Source organism: Dysidea avara, chromosome 4, assembly GCF_963678975.1.
Source record: "Dysidea avara chromosome 4, odDysAvar1.4, whole genome shotgun sequence".
Taxonomy (NCBI): domain Eukaryota; kingdom Metazoa; phylum Porifera; class Demospongiae; order Dictyoceratida; family Dysideidae; genus Dysidea; species Dysidea avara.
In genome coordinates this window covers 42,337,046-42,361,078 of record NC_089275.1, presented here as the reverse complement: position 1 = coordinate 42,361,078, position 24,033 = coordinate 42,337,046, and the positions used below count along the sequence as shown (strand labels likewise).

At 38.6% G+C, this 24,033-nt stretch overlaps 1 protein-coding gene across 2 annotated transcripts in view; it reads right to left on the bottom strand.

Moving 5' to 3' along the window:
* The window catches only part of LOC136252220 (ubiquitin carboxyl-terminal hydrolase 4-like), a 59,088-nt gene that overhangs the window by 11,084 nt on the left and 23,971 nt on the right, over nucleotides 1-24,033 (bottom strand). For both annotated transcript variants that reach the window (XM_066044614.1, XM_066044615.1), the window contains exons 14-22: nucleotides 12,356-12,439; nucleotides 12,214-12,308; nucleotides 11,188-11,259; nucleotides 10,139-10,279; nucleotides 9,773-9,825; nucleotides 8,447-8,722; nucleotides 6,160-6,230; nucleotides 5,986-6,107; nucleotides 4,691-4,840 (exon numbers count right to left, since the gene is read on the bottom strand). In XM_066044614.1, the coding sequence (XP_065900686.1) occupies nucleotides 4,691-4,840; nucleotides 5,986-6,107; nucleotides 6,160-6,230; nucleotides 8,447-8,722; nucleotides 9,773-9,825; nucleotides 10,139-10,279; nucleotides 11,188-11,259; nucleotides 12,214-12,308; nucleotides 12,356-12,439 (1,064 nt within the window). The remainder of the gene's footprint in view (nucleotides 1-4,690; nucleotides 4,841-5,985; nucleotides 6,108-6,159; nucleotides 6,231-8,446; nucleotides 8,723-9,772; nucleotides 9,826-10,138; nucleotides 10,280-11,187; nucleotides 11,260-12,213; nucleotides 12,309-12,355; nucleotides 12,440-24,033) is intronic.

Genomic DNA, 24,033 nt, shown 5'->3' with positions numbered 1-24,033 from the left:
CAGAGTCACAGAGATTAATCTAGCATGTCCCAACTTAATCTCGTAGGCCAGGTCCTTGAAATCCTCAACACTCGGTATAAGCGCCTGCACCTTGTACTAAAAGGCGTAAGATTGTGGATTTGGCCTGCTAAGCTAAGTTGCATGGGGAATACAAGCTAATCTCTACAACTATAAAACTCTGTATTAGACTTTAGAACATGTGTACAACACCATTATGGTCTTTGGCATGCTGTGGAGTGCTGGTCTAGTCCTTCGCACGTGCGCTTATAAATGGATAAGCGCTATGAAAGGATCGACGCCTGGGTCTCGAAGCGAAGACTGCTGTAAAAACAGCATTAGGTATGAAAAATAACTGTTACATAAATGTAAAAGTGCTTTTTGAAAATGTCCGCGTCCATATCCGCGTCCGACCGTATCCGCCTTTTCCAACTACCCCTATTAATCTTGTTCATAGTCTTGTTTAGCTGGCAAGGCAAACTTCCCTGGGGGTGGTACATGTTCTGCTTTCATTAGTTTTGTAGTGTGCATTAAATGGAATGACATGGCTTTTCAGTCACCAGCACGAAAACGGGTAAACATTATACGTTTGTGCCTTTGTTCAATGGCAATTCTTTCCCAAGTTAGTATGTGTCTGTAGGCCTTGTATTTTTTTCAGGCAGGCATCTGAAGATTTGTTCCAACAATTATGCAGCGACTTTCACAGGCCCACTGTGCAGCACATCTTTGGACAGATTCCAGTATAGATTTGTCAGTAACAGTATGAGGACTCCACACAGCACACGCATACTCCAGAGATGGTCGAACCAGAGACTTGTAAGCTATGCATGGATTTAGCTTCAGTTGCAGCGCCCCATAGAGTGTGACATAGGAAGTTCAAAGACTTACTTGCTTTGACCAACACATATTTGCAGTGATCAGACCATGACAGATTTGAGTCTCCCAAATATTTGACAGAAGGACCCCAAGATAGAGGAGAGTTGTTGATGAGGTAGTCTTGTGATATTGTCTTATGCTTATTTAAGATAAGAAAACCTTCACACTTGGATGCATTCAATCTAAGTTGCCACTTGTTTTCCCAATCACAAATGCAGTTAAGATCCTCTTGTAACAAATGATTTAGATTAATTATTTTGGAATGATCTTTCAGTAGTTTACAAGGAATCAGACTTAGTTGCACTACGGCAGTCAACTAGGTGTAACAAGTGCACAATCGAGATACTCTAATAGTCGAGTTACCCTAATAGAACATTCAGCTACATAACAAGTCACCCTATTAGAATGTTTAGTTACATTCAAATCACCATGTAGAGAGTTCAACTACAAGCAAGTCACCCTGTAGAGAGTTTAGTTACAATCAAGTCACCCTGTAGGGAGTTCAGCTACAAGCAAATCACATTGTAGAGAGTTCAATTACAAAAAGTCACCCTGTAGAGAGATCAACTACAAACAAGTCACCCTGAAGAAAATTCAACTGTAAACAAATCACCCTGTGGAGAATTCAGCTGCCAACAAGTCTCCCTATAGATAGTTCAGCTACAAACAAGTCACCCTGTGGGGAGGTCAACCACAAACAAGTCACTTGTAGAGTTCAGCTAAAACGTTACCCAGTAGAGTGTTCAGCTACACACAATTCACTCTGTAGAGAGTTTAGCTACAAACAAATCACCCTGTAGGGAGTTCAGCTATAAACAGTCATCCTGTAGTGATCCCTGCAACAAACAAGTCACCTGTCCAACTACAAACAAGTCACCCTGTAGAAAGAGTTCAGCTACAAAAAAAGTCACCCTGTAGAGAGCTCTGCTGCAAACAAGACACCCGGTAGAGAGTTTGACTGCAAACAAATCACCCTGTGGGGAGATCAGCCACGAATAACAGGGGCGGATCTAGGATTTATAAAAGTGGGGGGGGCTAACTCAAGGTTGGGTAGGGGTGTGCAAAGCACACTTCCCAGCATGCTTTGCATGCTGGAACTAGGGGGTCTGGGGGCATGCCCCCCCCCCGGAAATTTATGCTAAAATACTGCAATTTGGAGACATTTCCACATAAAATTCATAATATTTTCTGCCTGTAGATATTTTATATACTGCTAGTCTATCCTTCGCACGTGCGCTTATAAATGGATAAGCGCTATGAAAAGATCGACGCCTGGGTCTGGAGGCAAAGATTGCTGTAAAAACAGCGTTAGGTATGAAAAATAACTGTTATATAAATGTAAAAGTCCTTTTTGAAAATGTCTGTGTCCGTGTCCGCGTCCGTGCCCGCGTCCAACCGTACCCGCCTTTTCCAACTACCCGATTAATAGCAGTATGTTTGTTTGTATCATTTACTTGTATTGCCTTATTTGTTCCATCATTCCACCTGGTTTTCCAGGCTCTGGTTGGCTAGGCTATCTGCTAATTTGAAAACAGTGTGGTATGTTTTAATGTTTGCTTGTATTGTACATTTTGCCTTCACCTGGCTTGCTCCGGCTTGGCTGTCTTCCTTTACCTGGTTCAACTGGCTTGAATATTATAGCAGTACAGTATTGTGTATCTCCTGCAAGTTGTGCTGTAGTGTGTGCACATCACTGTGCCATTGCCACACCAACGATGAACCGCATTTAGCTACCAGTGACCTCTAGTTGACTCTGTGCTGTATATTGGCTACATATAGCTGAATGATATCCATCTTCGGTGTTGCCAATAAGGTATTGCTGCATACTATACTACATTAATGTATAGCTCTCTCCTGTATGTTTTGTATGCATACATACTGTGTACACATTAATGTGCCATTGCCACACCACTGATATACTGGCACTTAGCTACTGGTGGCCTCTAGTTACGATGCCACTATTGTGTTATATCTGTCACCACTGTGCCATATTGAGTTGATTTGAGATCATAATTGTTTCGATCGTGCCTTCACCACCTAGTCAGACATAGCCTCACCAGGGGTTGTCACATTGGTGTATGTACTTGGTTGTATGTGACCTGGTCCTAGATAAATGATACAACCAAGTAGGTACATGACTTCATTGCTGATGGGTGATACTGTGGTGTGAGGAAGTTTTGGCTATCATTCATTTGGTCTTCATGGATGAAAATCTGTTTTTGGACCCCAAAATCCTGTCTAAATAATGCAATGACGGCAATCATGCTTCACCAATCAACCACCAATACTTTTTGGTGAAAGTTTGCTCACAGAAGAAGGTCGAAGTGCAGTATTGTGATAAAAGATCATCTTTCTGGGAGTCACAAATCGTAATCTCATGAATTTCCCTAGACAGCAATAGAATTTAATGCCACTGCAGCTGTATTCAAGTGAGAGTTAGTCCTACATGTAGCAGCAGTTAGCAAAATGTTTTGAAGATGTTGATTTTTACATTGGTAACCCTGATTATAAACAAAACTCGATTATGCGCTTTTTACACATGGTTGGCATTTTTTATAACTCCATGATTGTTAGTGCAATTTCTTTCAAACCACAAAAGATTTCCACTATGATAGTTACTCCATTTATAGACTAATTTTCAAGTTATTCCGTCAAGTGGTTTACCCTGGAGGCATGACAACGTATTGTCTTTGGATTTTAAAAAAAATCACGTGGTTCTCTTGATTCTTTGTCTTATCTGTACCAAAATTGGACTATAAATACACAGTACTATGCTCTTACTGTCCTCCAAAATTTTAAGTGAATCGACCAAAGTACATGCAAATATTTATGATTTTTCTAAAGTGTGTGAAAAGATGAAGAAAAGAAGAAAATCCGAAGAAAATAAGACAAACTTTGAAGGCACGTATCCCAGTGATAGATAGGTGGATTAACCTCACATTTGGAATGGGAGGTGCCCTATCCCAAGGGAGTTTCCACAGCAAACATGGTTAACTTCTGTCCAGCCATTATCAAGCTACGGATGCATGAAAATGGCGTCTTCTTGATTCCTGTAAAATACACAACTGTCTGTCGTGGCTGTACTTGGCTACATGACACACTATCATGTGTCTTGGATGATTACTTTGAAGAATAGCAAACATTGACAGAAAAGTGTGACACAGTAGAATCCACAGTCTCTTGATTGTTAACTTCAGTGGGGCTAGGCTTGGGTAGTGAAATCTGTCCAGTGTGATTGCCATCTTCGCTCTCATCATCTGATGCTGGAGCTTCCCAGCTTTGGAGAACTAAATAAAAATTTTACCTTGACAGAGTGAAGACATGAAAGGGAACTAATACAAGCGTAAGTTTTGGGTAAATAGCGCTTTCTAAATCTTCACTAGCCTCATACTGTTCATCGCGTTCATCTTCATCAAAATCATTCTAATCACTGTCATTGTCTATCATAGCAACAACTTCTTTGGCTTGATACTTGGTACAATTTTGAAAGTCTAAACACCATTAGAATCATGATACCATGGCAAGCAAATGAGCAGTAATGATTATCAATTGGATATTCTCAGTAGATGTTATGCTTCATTAAACGCACATGTGTAACAGTGCCATTTCAGTACATTTTTAAGGCCTCCCAAAGGATACTGGATGTTGTAAAACTCACAATAAATCAGTATTCATTAGTGAATATGTTAGTTTGTGTACAGCTGGTCTATTCTGACTTTCAGAAAACTGTTTTAAAAAGGTACTCAAAAAGTATAAAACATATTTAAGCATGAGAGATCTTAACACACACATAATTATTCAACACAACTACACTTACTGGATGGGGTAGTCTACAAGGACGTCAAGCTTGTCTCTACAGTATCGGCTATAAGTAGCCCTCTTCAGGTGAATCACCAAAATTTCTGGTAGTTTCCATAAGTCTGTTTTCTTAAATGCTGGTTTGTGCATTTTGCAATTTTTACAATACCTAAGGAAAACAATTAAACAAAAAAATTATTACTTGCCTGTGCCTGTAGTCGAAGACACACTACTCTGCAGTATTTATGGGGGGATCTGGTTTAGACTGGGGGCAATAATGGTAGGGTTCAGGACTCAAGTGCCTTCTGTGGTCCACAGTAGTTTGTAGTTTCACTTGTGCATGCATGTGTGTGTGTACATGTGCATGTGTGTGTATGTGTGGGAAAGTGATTAGAACATCAGCCTGGTAATCGAAAGGTTCCAGGTTCAATACCTAGTAAGCTCTGTTGATTCCTTGTGTTAACAGGAGAAGAAACTGCCAACTGTCCTCGTCTTGTGTAAGTGAAGGTCCAGGTGGGACTTGGCTGTCATCACCTTCACTTGTGAGGTATGGTACAGCACCTTGCAGGGAATTAGTCCTTCCCCAGGAGGATTTGTCAGCATTGACTCTAGCCACTTGAGTAGCAGACAGGTTTCCCAGTCAGCTAGGTAAGTGTGACCATTAATCAAGTCAATTTATATAGCAGCCAAAGATCTTGCTTTTAGGTATGTACATAGTGTGTGTGTTGTGTGTGTGTGTGTGTGTGTGTTATGTAATGTGTATTGTGTATCTATGTGTATTTGAGTATGTCTGTGTATTTGTATGCACATGGTGCTTGTGTGCATGTGTGCATGCTGTGTGTGTGTGTGCGTGTGTGAGTGAGTGTGTGTATGTGGTGTGTGTATGTGTGCGTGCGTGCGTGTGTGTATGTGGTGTGTGTGTGCGTGTGTGTGTGTGTGTGTGTGTGCGTATGTGCGTATGTGTGGTGTGTGTGTGCGTATGTGTGGTGTGTGTGTGTGTGGTGTGTGTATGTATGTATGTATGTGCGTATGTGTGTGCGTGTGTGTGCGTGTGTGGTGTGTGTGTGTGGTGTGTGTGTGTGGTGTGTGTGTGTGGTGTGTGTGTGTGGTGTGTGTGTGTGTGGTGTGTGTGTGTGTGGTGTGTGTGTGTGTGGTGTGTGTGTGTGTGTGTGTGGTGTATGTGTGTGGTGTGTGTGTGTTTGTATATGTGCATTTGTAAGTGTGCGTGGTACGTGTGCATGTATACATGGTGTTTACAGTGAGCGTACATGTGTTGTGTAAGTGGTATGCAGCAGTAATACACTCACTACCCACCAAGCGTATTCCTCTCCAAGCTGCTCTTCCACAGTGAAAAATTTCACACAGTCCAACAGGTGAATATTCTTCTTTTTTTCTTCAGCAGCATTCTTAATCGCATTAGAATGGTTTACCTTGAACTACAACAACACAAAGAGGTTAACACATGAGGTTAGTGATGGTGTAACTAACCTCAGCTTCAGCAAGATCATAGTGCTCTTTTTTCCTATTGGAGTCCCAGTCACATGCCACATAAGTGTTGTCTACAGGTGAACACATAAATAAACCCCACACATGCAGTGATTAAAATGCATATAGTAGGAGAGCTGGTGGAAGGAAGGTTGCAAATTTGAAAGATTTTTCTAAACTAAAATTTTCATCCATTTTGAAATTTGCCGAACTTTTTTCTCACCAAATCCTACTGTGGTAAAGCTTACCTCCAGCCTAACTGATCACACATGCATGCACACAAACACACAGGCATAAAATTTATCAGATGCAGTCATTTAAGTATCAATACAAGGTCTGCAATGCGTACAATAACTGTTTACTGTTGCACATTGTGTAGTTATTTACACTCAAGTGGCTGCTAATTATTGTAGCACTTAGCAATAATTCAGGTGAATTTGGTGCTGCTTGGTCTTGGCACAAAATTCACCTGAAATGTTGTTATTAAAATTTTTACCATTAACCTACCATCACAGCCATTTCTTGGCTGCCACCTTGGATTTCACATCTTTTTTCACCATAGCCTTTCTGAGGGCCGCATTCTTTTTTTACAACTTGGCTGTTTTGGATTAGATTTCACTTCTTTTTGTATTTGTATACCCCAAAGCTGGCCTATGGCTGGCTTTATAGAGCTTTTTAACCTATCATTTTTTTTTCTTTACCACAGGAAGAAGAAAAGATGAAGCAGGGTGATTTCTTTGTAGCTGAACTCTTTACAAGGTGATCCTTCTAGCTGATCTCTCTACCGGACGACTTGTTTGTAGCTGAATTCTCTACAGGGAAATTTGTTTACAGCTGAACTCTCTACATGGCAGTTTCTTTGTAGCTGAACTCTCTACAATGTAACTTCTTCTAGCTGAACTCTCTACAGGGTGACTTGTTTCTAACTGATCTCTCTACAGGGTGACTTGTTTCTAGCTGAACTCTCTATAGGTGATTTGTTTGCAGGTGAACTCACTTACATGGTGGTTTCTTTGTAGCTGAACTCTCTACAAGGTGACTTCTTCTAGCTGATCTTTCTACAGGATGACTTGTTTCTAACTGAACTCTCTACAGGGTGATCTGTTCATAGCGGAACTTTCTACTGGGTGATTTGTTTGCAGCTGAACTCTCTACATGATGGTTTCTTTGTAGCTGAACTCTCTATTAGGTACCTTCTTCTAGCTGATCTGACTACAGGGTGACTTGTTTGTAGCTGAATTCCCTACAGAATAACTTGCAATGTATATAATTGAATAAATTATAAATGCAGCTGAATGCTTTATTAGGGTGACTGTTCTATTGCAGTATCTTGATCTCGCATTTGCTACACGTAGTTGCCTTTTGAATCATAACTCAGTGGTTTGTAATCCGATTCTTCTGTACTACTGCAAGGACTTTCTATGATGATTATTCCAGCTACATACTGATTTTCAGCTCGTTGCTCTAAGGGTTTGCCTGGTAGACACGGAAATTAATAGCTTTTTTTATTCATAAAAATTGATCGCGTAATTTTGACACAAGTTGGGTTTTGTGTCGTATCTCCATGGTCTTTATCTTGATTCCTTTCAAACCACTAAAAGGCACTCCTACAATGGTTGCTCCATCTACATATCAATTTTCAACTGATTTCTCCAAGGGGTTTACCCTGTAGGCGTGACAGACCTTCGACCTTATTTTACGCAAATAATTGGTCATAACTCCATGAATGTTCATCGGATTCCTACCAAAGTTGGTACGGAGATCCGTCTTAATGAGTCCTTTAAGTGTGCTAAATTTCAGCCCGATCTGAGCACGCATTCGTGTTTTATGGCAGATTTTGCGAAGTGTGCAAAATGAAGATGATGAAGAAAAACACGAAGAAATTAATATGAAATTTTGTTTGCTCATATCTCGGAAATGGCTGGAGTGATTTTCTTCAAATTTGGTATGCAGACTCCCCTAACTGGCCGGCACTTTGCTAGCAATTTTAGTTCCAATCGGATTAGGGAGCACAGAGCTACAAAGGTGTGAAAATTATGTTTTTTTCTTCCTGTTAATATATTCACGGTGTGGCGCGCCGGCTTCTTGGGCTGCATGACACACTACCGTGTGTGTGATATGAGTGGAATCTACACACAATTCCAATAGTGCTTTGTTGGCTTGCACCAGTATTTGTGAACACAAGCACACACACACACACACACACACACACACACACACACACACACACACACACACACACACACACACACACACACACACACACACACACACACACTCACACACTTACTATTCAACTTCAAAGGAGCATCATCATCCACAAGATTGCGCAGCACTTGAGACCCTATTGCATCGACGATGCTCATGGTGAAATAATCCTCTGGCTTTGTTGCCTTCGTCTCCTCTTTCTTTTCTTCACTGCTGTACTTCCCTTTACCTACCTCAATTTTTGCCTCCGTGTTGTTATCATTAGAAGGTTTATTGTTGTGATTATTTTTCCCAGAGTCCATCAAGCCATCGTCAGCATTTCCCACCTGTTTGTCTGCTTCATCGTAGCCTGCTTCAGCTGTGAAAATCATGACAAAACTACAGATTAATGTGTCATGGACACAACTGTAATTGACTACATACAGTAGAGTATGTACTAGCAAATGTTAAATCCCTAGTTCTGCAGGTGTAGGCAACCTCCCTTGTTTCATTAGGGATTAAATTTTAATGATCCCTATAATAGACTTATTTTTTCCCTGTACTTGTTTGTTGACTTTTTGGTAACATAAATATGACTGGTATAATATTAACCCACATAGCAAAGGCAGGCATATTCTAAACAAAAAATTTCACTTCTGAATGTATGCCCCAACTAATCAATTTCTAAAAGGCTAAATGGACATTTCACTTTGTTTTCAGCTACGTTTTACCTGTTACGCAGTGTTACAAATAAAGAACAATATGAGAAGCACCTTTGCAACCATTCCAGTCAATACGGAAAGTACAGACAATTTCCAATTAGTCAGCCGTTATGTGCTACTCACAAATAAGCACTTATACAGTAGTGGAGAATGAAGCAGGACATAAGGATGATAAAGTTACATGGTACATATGTTCATGATGCAGCTAATGTAGCTGCAGTATACAAAAAAAGTGTCCAGTATTCACTAGCCGCAAATCAACACTTACAAAAGGCATATCTCTGGCCTAAGCAGAATTGGATAGTAAAGAAATTAGATTTGTAATGTTAATTGTACTCGAAATATGCTTGAATGAAGGCATCAGCCAGCTAGCAGAAAATTCTAAAAATTCTATAAAATTTCTTTTAATAGGGTTATTCTGAAGGCACATATGTGCTTGACTATAGCTTTTTTGGAGAAAAATTAGGTTTCATGTAGTTTCTAGGTAATATTTTTGAGAAGAAAAGCCCATGCATTCATTAAATTCTAATATGCAGTATCATGGTACTTTTGTACTGTAAGTGTGGTTGTAACAGCCCTACAGTTTGTAGGTTCACTTTTGAAAGTGAGCTGTTCTGTTAGAGAGCTTTTTTTCCTAGGTACAATAGGCATGTATGTATGCATAGCCAAACATACATACGTATACACATAGACTACTCATTACATACATGGGCCAGTGATTTTATCTGGTTTTGTGTTGGTTTGCTTCTTCACATAACGTCTGCAGTTGAAATACAAGTATGTACACGTATTAAATACATAGCCACCACAAGCATTACACAATACACAGTATTAGAACACACCTACAAGATAAGCAATATTTTTCTATAGACTTAAGTCCATAAACAGCACCTCAGACTTAACTATGAGCTCAAGGCTTGGAACCCAAAAGTTGAAGCAGGAAGACAGCCTAGAAGTTCAGTGAATTTTAGAAGCATAATGCAATTTATGTATGCAGTACAACAGGCACAGGTGATAGACATTATTTGTGTAACACACACACACGCACGCACGCTCGCACACACACACACTACCTCATGTGATCTAGTAAGATACCATAGAGTGTCCGATAGGTGAGACCATCACGAGGTACAGTGACCAGTAGAGGAACTCCAAAAAGTTGATGGTATATACTTGTGTTGCTTGAGCCATGAGTGTAGTTGATGGTACGGACTCTGGAATAGAGATTGTGGAGTGAGAATAACCCTCACACAACCTCTGCATCTTAAAATATTATGTGTTATGTATAATCAAGCATCACAATCAAAATGGTATACCGTATAGCTGGTAATTTTCGAAGGTTTTTATTTTCGGATATTTCGAAGAAGCCTTTCTCTTCGAAAATAAATTCCCACATCCGGTTGTTTTCGAAAATAAATTCCCACAAGTGAAAGCAATCGTCCAACTTTCGGCGATTCGTTCGTGCATTCCTCGAGTTTTAGCTCAGTATTGCTGATGATAATGGGTAAACTGTATCATTACTGTACCAATAACCAGAAAACAGGTGATCCAGAATGGGAATTGATGCCGTCTGCTCTAGAATCTATGGTAGGATAGCTAGCTATTATCGAGCGTGATCGTGCCAGTGAATTCACTCCACCCGTGACTCCCTCAGTCTTCTCTCCAGTGCACAGGAATGGGGATTATTCCATCAGTAAGTCAGTTTTCGGCAAACATTCACGCACCTTCATAATTTGTGACATGAATTTCCGTTTATTTGAAATCCATCCAGACTTCAAAATATGCACTCTTCGAAATTAAAATCTTTCGAAATTTAGATTTTGTTTCTTGTGCGAAAATTTCTGTTTCGAAAATAACCCGCTATACGGTACATGCTGGTTATATGAACAATAGGGAACCTCAGTTATCTGAAAGCAGTGTTGATATACTGTAAAGTAGTCGATAAAGTAGGTGAATTAGCTGTTTCAAAGATCCCACCACTCCAAGAGTTCCATTTAATTAAAACATACAGTGTGTACGTACAACTACAGCTTTTCAGTTCTCAGACACAAGAAGGCATAGATAATGGGAGTCTCCTCATAAATAATGGTGTACAAACACTTATGACATATCATACACTTACATTTTCTCTCTGTTGTACACTGCGATGACAGTGAAGTTGGGATCCTGAGCACTTGTAACTTGAACCTCATAACTGAGTGAGTGGAATACCAACAACCAGTAAAGCCATGCACATACACATAGGTGGATCTAGGAGACACTTCTAGGGGGGGGGGGGGGGGGCAAGAAGTTATAGGAGAAAACAGTGTTTATTCCACTAAGAGGACAAGAATGGAACTCTAGTACACAAGTTACATTCATTTGTATAACTTTGTTTGATATAGCTGGAAGAATGAAGGGCATACACTTCTAACTAAGACTCTAGTTGGATGTCTTCTGAGAAAAAATTTAACGTTAAACTTCCTCTAGGTTTGAATTCGGAAGCATTTTTGATAGCTAATTAGCTAATAAAATGCATGCTTTGCAAAGCATATAAAATTGATGGTAAAGTTTACTATCCAAAATAAGGTAGTATTACTATAATTTGCAAAAAATGTCAGTTAATTACATTAGAATTGTGACTGTTCTATTAGAGTATCTGAATCTTTAGCACAAATATTCAAACTTATTTGTCTCATTTTCTTCACAGTGTACAGTTTATAACTGTAAATGCATAACTGTAAATGCATAACTGTAAATGCATAACTGCTGTCTTCTGTTTGCCTGTTGGCTTTCTGTACTTTTCAGGAGTGATTATATTAGTCGGCCATCAGCTATTTACTGACCAATTAACAAGATTGTTTGGTCTGACATTTTTCAGGGGTGGGACAACTGTATACCATAGCGTAAACAAATATTTTGAGGCAAATAGTGTTGTTTGCTGATTGGCTGGCATGGATGTCAGATCAACCAAAAAGCTGTTCTGACATTTGTTAGATAACACTGAAGAATTATAATCACCCCTGACTTCTGAATACAGTGTGAATGCACGATTCCTGTTTCTGGTGCCAATAAATCAAGGGGGGGGGGGGGGGGGGGGGGCAAGAGAAGGGCCAGGATTTGCCCCCCTTCAGATCCACCTATGTGTAACACTTACAACTAAACTAACCAATAGATATCATCCTTGTCCATGATAAGACCAAGATTCGCTCTGGTATCAAATATCTTGTGGAACCGACAATTGTACACGTCAGCAGCAAACATCTGTAGTGATGATGTAATGTAATGTCATCACTCTAATTGATGCTCACCCTGTCCTTGTTCACTCCAGTTTGCTTGGACACCTCAGCTAGTAGAGCACTGATCTGACCATGTTTGGGAACAGTGATCTTCACCTGTGTTGTCAAACAAACAAAAAGTCCAAATCAAAATGCCCATCATATGTCCCAAACTTTCTTATGGGCATATTAGTTCAGGTGGGTTCAGGGCCATAGTCATACTTTCATCTGGGTAGGTTTGTTTGATGAAAAGTGAACCTTTTTGGGACGTGATGCAGAAGTGCATCAGGGTTTGCAAAACATACAGCTAGAGATACTGGGGGAATTCCCCTTAAACATATATCCCTAACACGAAGTCTTAGGTTTTGCCATCTGTCTTCTCTAGATGATATTTATAACCACAGGCAATTTTATATCAGAATTACCGTATTACTACAGTAAAACATAAGGGATTACTAAGTCATACAGACAATCCAACCCTATGGTAAAAGAATAACCATGTTTTGGTAGAAAAAGAAATTATTCATGTTAGTGTGTGATTATATAGAGAACAACTCATACATAAATTTCATGGCATCAATTCAAGCTCAAGACTATGCACATGGGTGACGTATTGACTACTGTATGCTATAACTAATGTCTGTATCTAAATCTATTGGAGTGTCATAGTAAATACTGGATGGAAGGCTGGTCTTTTCCATACATAAGCATGATTTATTTACTTACATGTTGTAATATAGCTGGATGACATAACTCTAGCTTGGTATGTGAGTTGAACAATCTCTTATCATTTACTGCATAGTATATATGTGCCACTTTCACACCTCAGATCAAAGGAAAGCCAGTGCACATATATCTCATATTGCACTGGTTCAAAATGTTAACGTGATATACACACTGTCTTAACGAGATATACGCACTGGTACCAGTGCATATATCTTGTTAAGGCAGTGCGTATTATATAGTTATACAACGGCCACGAGTGCTCTGCCTGATATAAATGCACGAGCCTGAGGGCCGTTAGGCCCGAAGGCAAGTGCGTTTATATAGGTAGAGCACGAGTGCACGTTGTATAACTGTTATGTACCACTCACCTAATAGGTGGGGAGAGTCTCACAAGACAGCTGTAACACTTATAAAGGCCAGGTTTCTAACATCGATTGTGGGTAACCAAGCCGGACGTTGCGATGACGTTCCCCCTGCAGTACTGAAGCCACCTGAGATATTGAAAGCTAGTACCAAGCTAGTACGCTATGGGTTATATCACTAACCTGCATTCGCTGTTTGACTCTCATCATGTAGTGCTCAGCATGCCAGCGTGATCACTCAATCGCCATATAGACTAAGCGCCAGACTAATCGCCATAGTGATTCTCTCGAGCAAAAAAAGTAGCTAAATAGACGTTTTAAGTAAACAAAACCTAACTACTAAACGATGCTAGTCTAATTCTTACTATTCACACCGAATCAGGTGGCATGACAAAACTGGTTACCACAATCGAACGTAAAGGTTAGTATTATTTAGAATATATTTGTTTTATTGAGTCATTGTTGAAGTGGGCTACAGTTTAATTTGGGCTAAGATGGCACCAGACTAGTAAGGTGTATAAGTACGTTTATATATATATATATATATATATATATATATATATATATGTAGACTAGAGTTGTGGCCACCCGTGTTGGATTTTTCGATCGCAATTGGCTGCTTGTAAACATTATACGTATTGGTGACGTTATGGCCCACAATCAACCTTTACATGTCAGGCTATAAAAGAATTCTAGTGATCTGTGAAGTGTCTTTCCACCTATTAGGTGAGGTGTCGTAGTGGTCTTCGCCACCGGCACTTGTGCTATGCTGCACAAAACCGCAGCCAGTGCAATATCTGTATATTGCACTGCGGTCGGTGCATTATAACTCATAATGCACTCGTTGTGGTCTAAAAAACCGCAACCAGTGCGTTATAAGTTATAATGCACTCGCTCCGGTCTGCAGCAGTGCAGTATACAAATTATGGCACTGGCGGTGCCTTTGAACTGCCCACGCAGAGTGGTACATATCTCGTTAACTTGAGACATATTGCACACCTAATAGAAGTACACACTATGTCCAGAAATCATTAGATTTCTTTGATGTTATACTGTTATCTCTCTTCTCTTATATAAGGAATCAAACAAGCTGTGATTGTGGGATTCAATTTTAATACATCAACAGTAGTTTTTTTTTTTTTTTTACTTTTGTAAATGTAATAATTAAAGTAACATAATTAACACTGGTCTCTCTAAAATTACTATATTAGCAAAAGTAAAATCAAACTACTGTTTGATGTATTAAAATTGAATCCCACAATCACAGTTTGTTTGGCAAAATTCAATCCCACAATCACAGCTTACTTGGTTCCCTATATAAGAGAAGGGTATAGCAACTAAACATTTTGCCAATTAGGTGAGTCTGCATGCTAAAGTAGAACATTTTAGTTGTACCACAGGCACTCGTGCTTTGTCTGTATATACGTACTCTTGCCCATGGTATAACTATTACATATATATATATATGTAACACTTTCACACCTCAGATCAAAGGAGCCTCCCAGGCTACATTTCGTATGTAGCCGGGCTACATACGAAATGTAGACTGGGTTACAACTGGGCAGTGATTATATAGGCATTGATGCCGAAATCGATTGTGGGATCGATTAATACTCATGTGATTAGGATGTACGACTTGGATTTTGCCATGAAAACCACTCAGACGGAGAGCATTTTGTTATCCTCACGATCCTACGAGTTGAAAAATGTTGGGATAAGGTGAAAACTAGCTGCTGTAGCTTATTCACCAATCATTTCTGCACATTTTTGAATACAGACATACCCCCATCACGAAGGTACCACTCTGCACGGAGTAACCACTCTACAAGCAAGCTTACCTATCTAGGCCTTTAGTAAACTCCATCATTATTCCATAAACGATTCAATAATAGCACTGATTAAAACATTAAACTCGCGTAACCGAAATTCTCCGTGGTATCTCAAGGATATGTCCGTTCATCGTAACCGAACATAACCAGAACGTACTAGCTGCTGACCCATAATTGAAAATTTTAGGTATGCATATATAATACATCCAGTGGCTGCACTCATATTGGCTTGGGTGATTGATCGCCCTGTACAGGCTATCAGCCTGATAAGTGTTACATATTAGCTGTAACATGGGGTATTTGGGCTTTGCCTGATATGTATGCCCTCTGCCCTTGGGCAGTCGGGCATACATATCAGGCAAACCCCTCATGCCCGTGTTACAGCTATTACATATACATACACAGAATTACAATCAATTATGTACCATAAAGCCACCTAACTTCAAAGGCAAATTTCAGGGTACATATCTTATAAACCTTGGCTGGCCATGGTACATTTAAGTTAAACCATGGCTGGCTGTGGTACATTCATGGCCTTGATGTGGGAGCAGTACTGCCAAGTCCTTTATATAAAACTCAAGCAGAAATTGATTGTGGGAATTTATTATTGGTAATGTGATGAAAACCATGCTTTGATTTTGCATCCTACAGCACTCAGACGGAAGCGATTTGTCACCTTTGCCATCCTATGAGTTGAGAAACATTGGTTTAGGGTGAGAACTAGTGCTATAGCATATTCTTAAGTGGTTCACCACATTTTCGAATACGGACATGCCCACTTTTCGAGTAACACAAGATAAACACTCTACAGCAAAGCTTATCCCTATAGGTGTTTAGTAAATGGTCTGTAAAACGATGCAGTGGCTTTACAATATTTGTAAAATAGCTTAATTGAAATTTTCCGTGATACTGTTAGGATTTCCGTTCGTGTTAACAAACATAGTCACAACGTTAGTTGCTGCTGTCCCATAATCGAATTTCACAAGTTGGTCTATATAATGAATTCAGTGATTAGTCTCTTATTGGTTTGGGTAATTAATTGCCCGCAGGCTCTTAGCCTGCATTGGCATGGTACATATCAGTTGTATCATGTGACCTCGTGATTTGCCTGATATGTACACCCACACTCTCGGGCCTGATGGCACTCGAGCTTGGGTGCACATATCAGGCAAATCACTTGGGTACATGATACAACTATTACACAAATAATTTAGGTAAACAAAAACATGATGGGTGTTTCACTGAGTATCACATACTGGGGCAGCAAATAATGATGGTGCATGATATAGTGTAACAGCTGTAGTACATGTCGGTTGTAATATATGAGATAGTGAATTAATATATCCACCTTCTAACACTATAGCTAGCCACAGCTGTTACTGGAAGGTATGGATGGAGTATAGGAGATAGTCAAGACATCATGAATGTACATGTAGCACTATCAATTTCAGTAATCATCACATAAACTCTATTGCTCTTCTTTACCAACAGTATGCTTACCTAATATTTGACAGGGAGCAGCTAAATGTTTCCTTTCACACTTCTTCTATGCATCCCATTTCACATTCTTTACATGCCATGGGCTGAGATTTTGTAGTAAGATCATGTGTACAATAACAACAAACTCTCAATCAATTCATCCATTGCAACCATAACTAGTGAGCTAGCTTTAACAAGCATCTCTGAGCAATTAGATAAGCTTACATGTAATTAATAGTTGTGGCACGTGTTCACATGCAAAATTAATTGTATGGTAAGTAGGGCTGAGCAATAGTATCGATAGTGCGATATATCGCGATAGTAAATCACTATCGTTATCGCGATAGTAGGGATATCACTATAGTGATATTTATGATAAGCTCATATCTGCATTAAAATGGTATTAATAACCCTTCTATCAGTCGGTATTACCAACTTTCTTACAAAGGAGTGGCCTGTAAAAGCTTTACCAAAAGTCCATATTCATCGGCCACCCACACAGTTAATTAACAAATGTCCTGTGCATGCAAGATATGGCTGCAAATAACTAAGACTTTGTTAAGAGCAAAGTGTTTCATAAACTATCGGGATAGTATTCACTATCGCGATATTTAATGAGTAACTATCGTGATAGTAAAATTTTTACTATCGCTCAGCACTAATGGTAAGTCAGGCACCATTCTTCCTTTTGATGTGGTATGTACAGGTTCACTAGCCATAATTATGAACAGTAAACAAACAAATAGTAAGAATTTTAAAGTTGTCAAAAAAGTAGTGACACAAGGGAACAGCTAAAAAGTATTCACACAAGAGAGGTTGCCTATACCTGTAGATACAGTGTACTAGTGGACATTTAATCAAATTCAGTCATGGTTACAGACTGAAGTATAAATGTCCACTAGTATATCTGCAGGTTGTTTCACTGCTTTTTAGCTATACCTTTGTTTCAAGAAGGGTGGGATAGGGATCAGACAATCATGTGGTACACTGACAAGATTATTATTTATTTTATACATCATTTCTAATTTCGCTCTTATTCTTCTGGTTTTCAGGGAAGGTAAATTAAGATTAATTAACATTGACGAAACGCTTGAGAATCCATCATAGTCCTTCTTGCTGCTGATCTCTGAACTGATCCTAGAAGATTAATGTTGGTACTGTAGCTGTGTCGGGGTCCAAAACAGGAGAAGCATATTCCATTACAAGTCTTACCATGGCTTTAGAGCAGTTAAGTTTGATATTGACGGGACAGTGGCATAAGTTGCAATATAGAAAGGCATTGACTTTGGTGGCTTTACTTGCTATCTGTTTAATATGTTCAATCCAGGGATTATGATCTATTGTTACTCCAAGATATTTAACATGTGTAACTTCATTTATCAGATAGATGTCAGTATAATAGGTATGGGATATGATGTTCCTTTTTGTTAGAGATTCTTAAAAACTCACACTTCCTTTAATATCATTTGCTATTTGTGTGACCATTATGTGAGGAGGTCAAGACCTCTGTAAAACAAAACAGGATGGATATTACGGCAAAGAATAACATCATCAGTGATCTTGATTTGTACTTGTAAAGGAATGTCATCAATGAAGATCATAAAAACAACAAAGTAGCTAGTAAAATACCCTGTGGAACACCAGAGAGAACATCAGATGGAGAGTTTTGCTTAATATAATATTAAGAATTATTCTTTGTGAGCGGTTATGAAGGAAATTCTCAATCCATATAAGGAGAGTACCACTGATACCATAGTGATATAACTTTTAAGAAATGGGGAACTTTATCAAATGCTACGTTTACAAAATTATACCAGAAGCACGTCACATTGTCCTTTTTCATTCAAACACTGAGCAAAGTAATGTATTGTGGTGTTACCCAGCTTCTATGTTGCCAGAATCTGTGTTGTTCTGTTAAAACTTGGTGGTAGTCCAGATATGTTCAATTTATTTTATTTATTTGTAATGCACAGAACTCAAACATGAGTGTATGTGTACATACATACGTAAATTGGATAAATTGGTTGTAAATTTAGAAGAAATAACTACTTTTCTTGGTAGAGAGTTCCATTCACATATAGAGGCTGGCAGAAATTAGAGCTGTGACACTTAACTGGTTAACTAATTAATTGACCAGTTATTTTTTATAAATTCAGTTATCGGTTATTATGTCTCATAACTGGATAACCAATCCCTAGTATTTTCACTCAACAATGTATGGTTTGGGAACTCTATTCATTCTTCAACATTGATATCACACTTGTTGTAGGATTCAGCTTTACGTATAATGACTTGTTGCCTATTACTTTGACCACTACAAGTATAATAAACTACAAATTTTAAGGTGCATGTAGCTTAAAATTAAAGTCCAGCATAAAAATTAGAGAAAATTTTGTGAAGTTCAGTTAACTGGATAACCGGCAGTTATGATTGCCCAGTAACCGGTTATGATATTCTGTCCAGTTTCACAGCTCTAGCAAAATGAGTGATGACGTGAATTTATCCTTGTTTGAAGTTGTCTAAACCTTAATTGGTGACCACGAGTTATTGTTCCAGACGGATGCAGATAGGAGTTAAAGTTAACTTCCACTATTTTATGAATAATTTTATAGAACATAATAAGTCTCGACTGAGACCTTCTATCTTCCAGAGAGTTCCACTTGAGATCATTCAGCCTTGATGTCACACTTGAATAGGTTGAGAAGTCATTACATACAAGTCAAGCAGCTTTATGCTGTACCCCAGTTTTATCACGGTTTGTGTAAGGGGACAGTATTACAGAAGCATATTGTACTCTTGGCCTAACAAAATTGCTAGGTAAGCTTTGATTTCACTGATATTGAACATTGCCTTAGATTTCTTTGAAGAAAACCTCGGATACAGTGTGTTTTATTCACAACATTAGCAATGCGCTTACTCCAGCTTTGGTTATTAGTAATAGTGACCCCAAGATATTTGCAGGAGCTAACCTTGCTAATAGCAGCCATCAATGTGATAGTCAGATAAGTAGGTGAATGTTTATTTGCTAAAGTTAAATGCTTGCATTTTGATAAGTTAAAAGACATTAACCAGTCCTTAGCCCATTGTGACAATATCTCTAAATCTTGTTGAAGCTGTAACACATCCTCAGTATATAGAAACAATAGAGCCTGATGGTAGAGGATATTTCTGGCAGTAAATCATTTATAAAGTAGGAATAACAAAAGCCGGAACCCTGAGGTACTCCTGAAAAACTTGTGAGGAAGTTGTGGAAAGTGGTCTCAATAAGTCTAGGAAGAAATAAGTAATGCGGATGCATGCAAGACAAAATGTTAAGATGTAAGTAAGAGGGGTCATGTGGGCATAATTATTACGTATGGACAGACTCAATCGGTGGTACAGTATATCCACTATGGTACCCGATTACAAGAGCAGTATTCCTACGCTAGAAAAGATGAGAGCTTGGAGGAAAAGCTGTCCAGTCAGTTGCCACAGAACCGTACATCCTATGAAAGATACAAATTTTCATTTTCCTCCTCTCTGGTATCATTCCCCAAAAATTCTTACCCCTCCAAGCTCCAATAAGGGATATATAGTAAAAAAGATATTGAACCCTGCACACCTACCAAATCATCCACTATCACCAGATAGATGGAGTTGGTATGTATTTTTACTGCATGCATATATATATGTGACTGGATCTGCAAAAACCCAACACAATAGCGCATTTTTCCAATTCCTGTTTATTAATCTACTTTGCCAAGTGTACCTTCTGGAAAAGTTTCAGTCTTATGTGCCAATAACTTTCAGAGTTACAGCCCTACAAAGTAGCAACAACAGAAGAATCAATTGTACAGCAAGTATAGGGAAAATAAACTACAGGTGCTTACCAAAATGATTGTAACTTACGAACGGATTGACATACTGGGCTGAACTTTTCACCATCGTGTTTGCCATGAATAGGGGAATTATTTATTACTGGGTATGTTTGTCCTTCTACTACCTTTCTTCACTGCATACAAAGGCACAATTCATGAAGAAAAATCGATTGCGTACTATTGTTTTGATGTAATGTAAACAAATGCTCATAACTTACGTATGCTTGGGTCTACGAAACAAAGATTTCCAACTCCTCATGAGTAGGTGGATAAGACGATATCCAGGTTTTTATTGTTAGTCCCTTCCTTCACTAAAAAAGAGGCGTTTAAAAAAATTTACGGAATTTTTTCAATAATTCGCAATTATTTCACCCAATATTTACAATGCTTTATTATACTGGAAATTTAGGCTTGCTCTATTGTGTTGGGTTTTCGCAGATCCAGTCACATATGTAGTGGCATTAACTTTTTTGTATATGGGGACAACTGAGGCTTAGAAACAATATTACTGCAATATCAAGATTACCGTGGTGTTCTCCACTAATATCCATGTTAACTATGGCGGGACATCATACTGCTGCTGCTGTAGCTCCAGGAAAGGGAAGGATCCAGATCTAGAGAGGAAAGATTTTACAGATCGAGATACTCTAATAGAGCAGTCACCAATACTCTAATAGAGCAGTCTAGTACACTCTAATAGTCTTCTTGCGAATATGAAAGTATAACTAGCTAGTAATGGGAACTCTTCAAGTTAGTACCATAACATACTTGGAGTTCTTTACACTCTCCATGAGTCTCTATAATCTCCACAAGTTGCCGTTACTTTGCTAGTATTCCAAACTCCCCTAGCAAAGTAAAATGTTTTACTCCCCAGAGTTGTGGTAACTCCCCACTTTTAACAGTGTAGCTACTAACAGATTTGTCACTGTAATAAGAGACTAGTTTTATTATTTGGATTTTTTATTGAGGAAAGAATATTTCTACACATTGTAGCAATATAATATAAAATTAATGTAAAACTGAGTATGACCTTCTATTGGCAGTTGTTTAAGTCATGCATGGGAATCTATAGAACTCCTAAACTGTGACCGGATTTCATATAACCCGGCTTCCACACACACAAAATTAAACTTACGTTTTTACCAGAAATGGATTGCTGGTCCAATACACTATCATATTCCACTCTGTATTTCCTTCAGGACTGGCAAGTCTGGTTTCTGCAGCAGCTTTCTTCCAACCCTGTCAAAGCGCCATTAAATGGCCATGGCTTTGTTGTAATGGTGTGTAGTGAACTGGGACTTCACAGAGAGCTTGCCAATAGTGTTCTCAATCAATTGGGAGTGATTTGAGGGCCATGGAGGGTCATGAAGGGCCCAAATGTGGCCTCTGGATTCCATTCGTCTTCTTGCTCCATTTTATACTTCTATATTAAGCCCACCCACCGCCCCTATTACTACCACCTGTGATATTATTACCCGTTCAAAAAAAACTGCCCAAAACAGGAAATATTTTGGGTATCAGAAACTTATACACCCACACAGTGATAGCTAGTAAATAGATGAATAACTGGTGCAAATTTTGTTTGCACAGCTGTAGGCACTGGGAAGTTACTACACAATGAAGTTGCCATATCTCCTAACGAAGATTTGTGCGTTGAGGCCAGGTTTAGTCAAACTCAGTCACAATTTATGTCATGCACTTGGGTCACAAGATACGTCCTCACTACACTATACCAACAGTTTAATTTTGCATTCTAATATGACTGCCAATCTGTATGGGCCACTCTTACATGCCATGTAAGTTTCCAACTACTAAAATTCTACCTCAAAAACTTCAAATCAGGACCCAGTGCAGGACAACTTTTCAACTATTTGAGTTTGTGAAAAGATCATAATATATTATATTTTAAGTCATCACGATAATTACTTTAATTGAACATTCAGTGGCTACTGCTCTAATTACATGCTTGGTCTAAACCATTACAACTATGTTAATTTTTAAGATCATTTGCACGGCATCTCATAGGCTAATTTATTATGCAGCTATACCTTGGATTAACAATTGCAATCAAAATTTCTTATATTACAAAAAAAAATACATAACTGGCTTAACTTCAATTTTTAGAGATTGTGTCATGGATGAAATACTATGTTGTTGCACAGGATATGATAATAGCTACTAGACATGATTGAGACTGAATAAGGTGGTAGTAACCAGGAAATATCTATGATGTTAACAAAAAGGATAAACGAAAGAAAACTCCTACTCTTGCTATGCCTTTGGAGAGGTCTAGGCCATAGACACTTACATGGAAAATTTCAGATTGTTTTTGATATAGGTGACTATTTGATGTGCACGAGCTTCACATGTGGCTGAATTTATATTACATAACAGAAGTGACTTTGGAGCTTTGTAATGGATGAATTTCACAATAACAAAAGTTGCCCGTAGCAACCTGAATTTTACAATAATTGTAGGGGTAAATGTCTATAGTAACATCTTCAAATTTTAAAAAGATAGCATAAGTATATAGGTCATGAGATATAACATTTTAAAGTTTGTCGTTTTTCCATACACTATCTATGAGAGGGGGCAATAGTTGCCCCTTCTGGGCAATCACATAAATAATGTGTGGGAAAACAATAAATTCAATTAATGTCATTTCTCAATTTAACATTATTTGTAAGTATGAATCACACAATTAACCTCTCCAAATTTTAAAATGATAGAGTATATAGATCATGAGATATGACATTTTGAAATTTGTGGTTTTCCCATACATTATCACGTGACTTCCCAGAAGGGGCAACTGTTACCCATAATGTATGGGAAAACTGCAAACTTTAAAATGTCATATCTCATGACCTATATATGCTATCCCTTTAAAATTGGAGACATTACTTTTGACATTCACACCTACAAAATAATGTAAATTCAGGTTGCTAGGGGCAATGGTTTAAAATTCCTTATTATGAAATTCATCTATTCAAGGACTAAGCCAAATATCTGTATATACTTGGAGAGTATAAGAGTTACTCTTTCATATCAAGCACAGAAAGACTTGATCAGCTTCAAGCATTGCGAGCAGTGCCACTCAACCGATGGTACATATTTTTGGTCAATCATTGAGAACATTTGGACAGGTCACTTTTGCAGCTCCTACAGCCAGACAAAGAAAGCTACAGGTCTGAAACTTTGCAATTGTAAGTGTCTATGGCCTAGACCTCTCAAATGGAATACAGTAGCAAGAGCAGGAATTTCCTTTGCAGGTTTAAAGAAAAATTGCATCCAAACCCACGGTGGTTGAACATTGGTGGCTTACTCTACTCATGTAAAGATAACTCATTGAAAATGCACTGACCTTCGCAAATGCCATGCACTGTTGGACATGGCTCAACTACAGTACATGACACACAGTAGTGTGTTGTGCAGCCCAAGAAGCTGGCACGCAACACCAT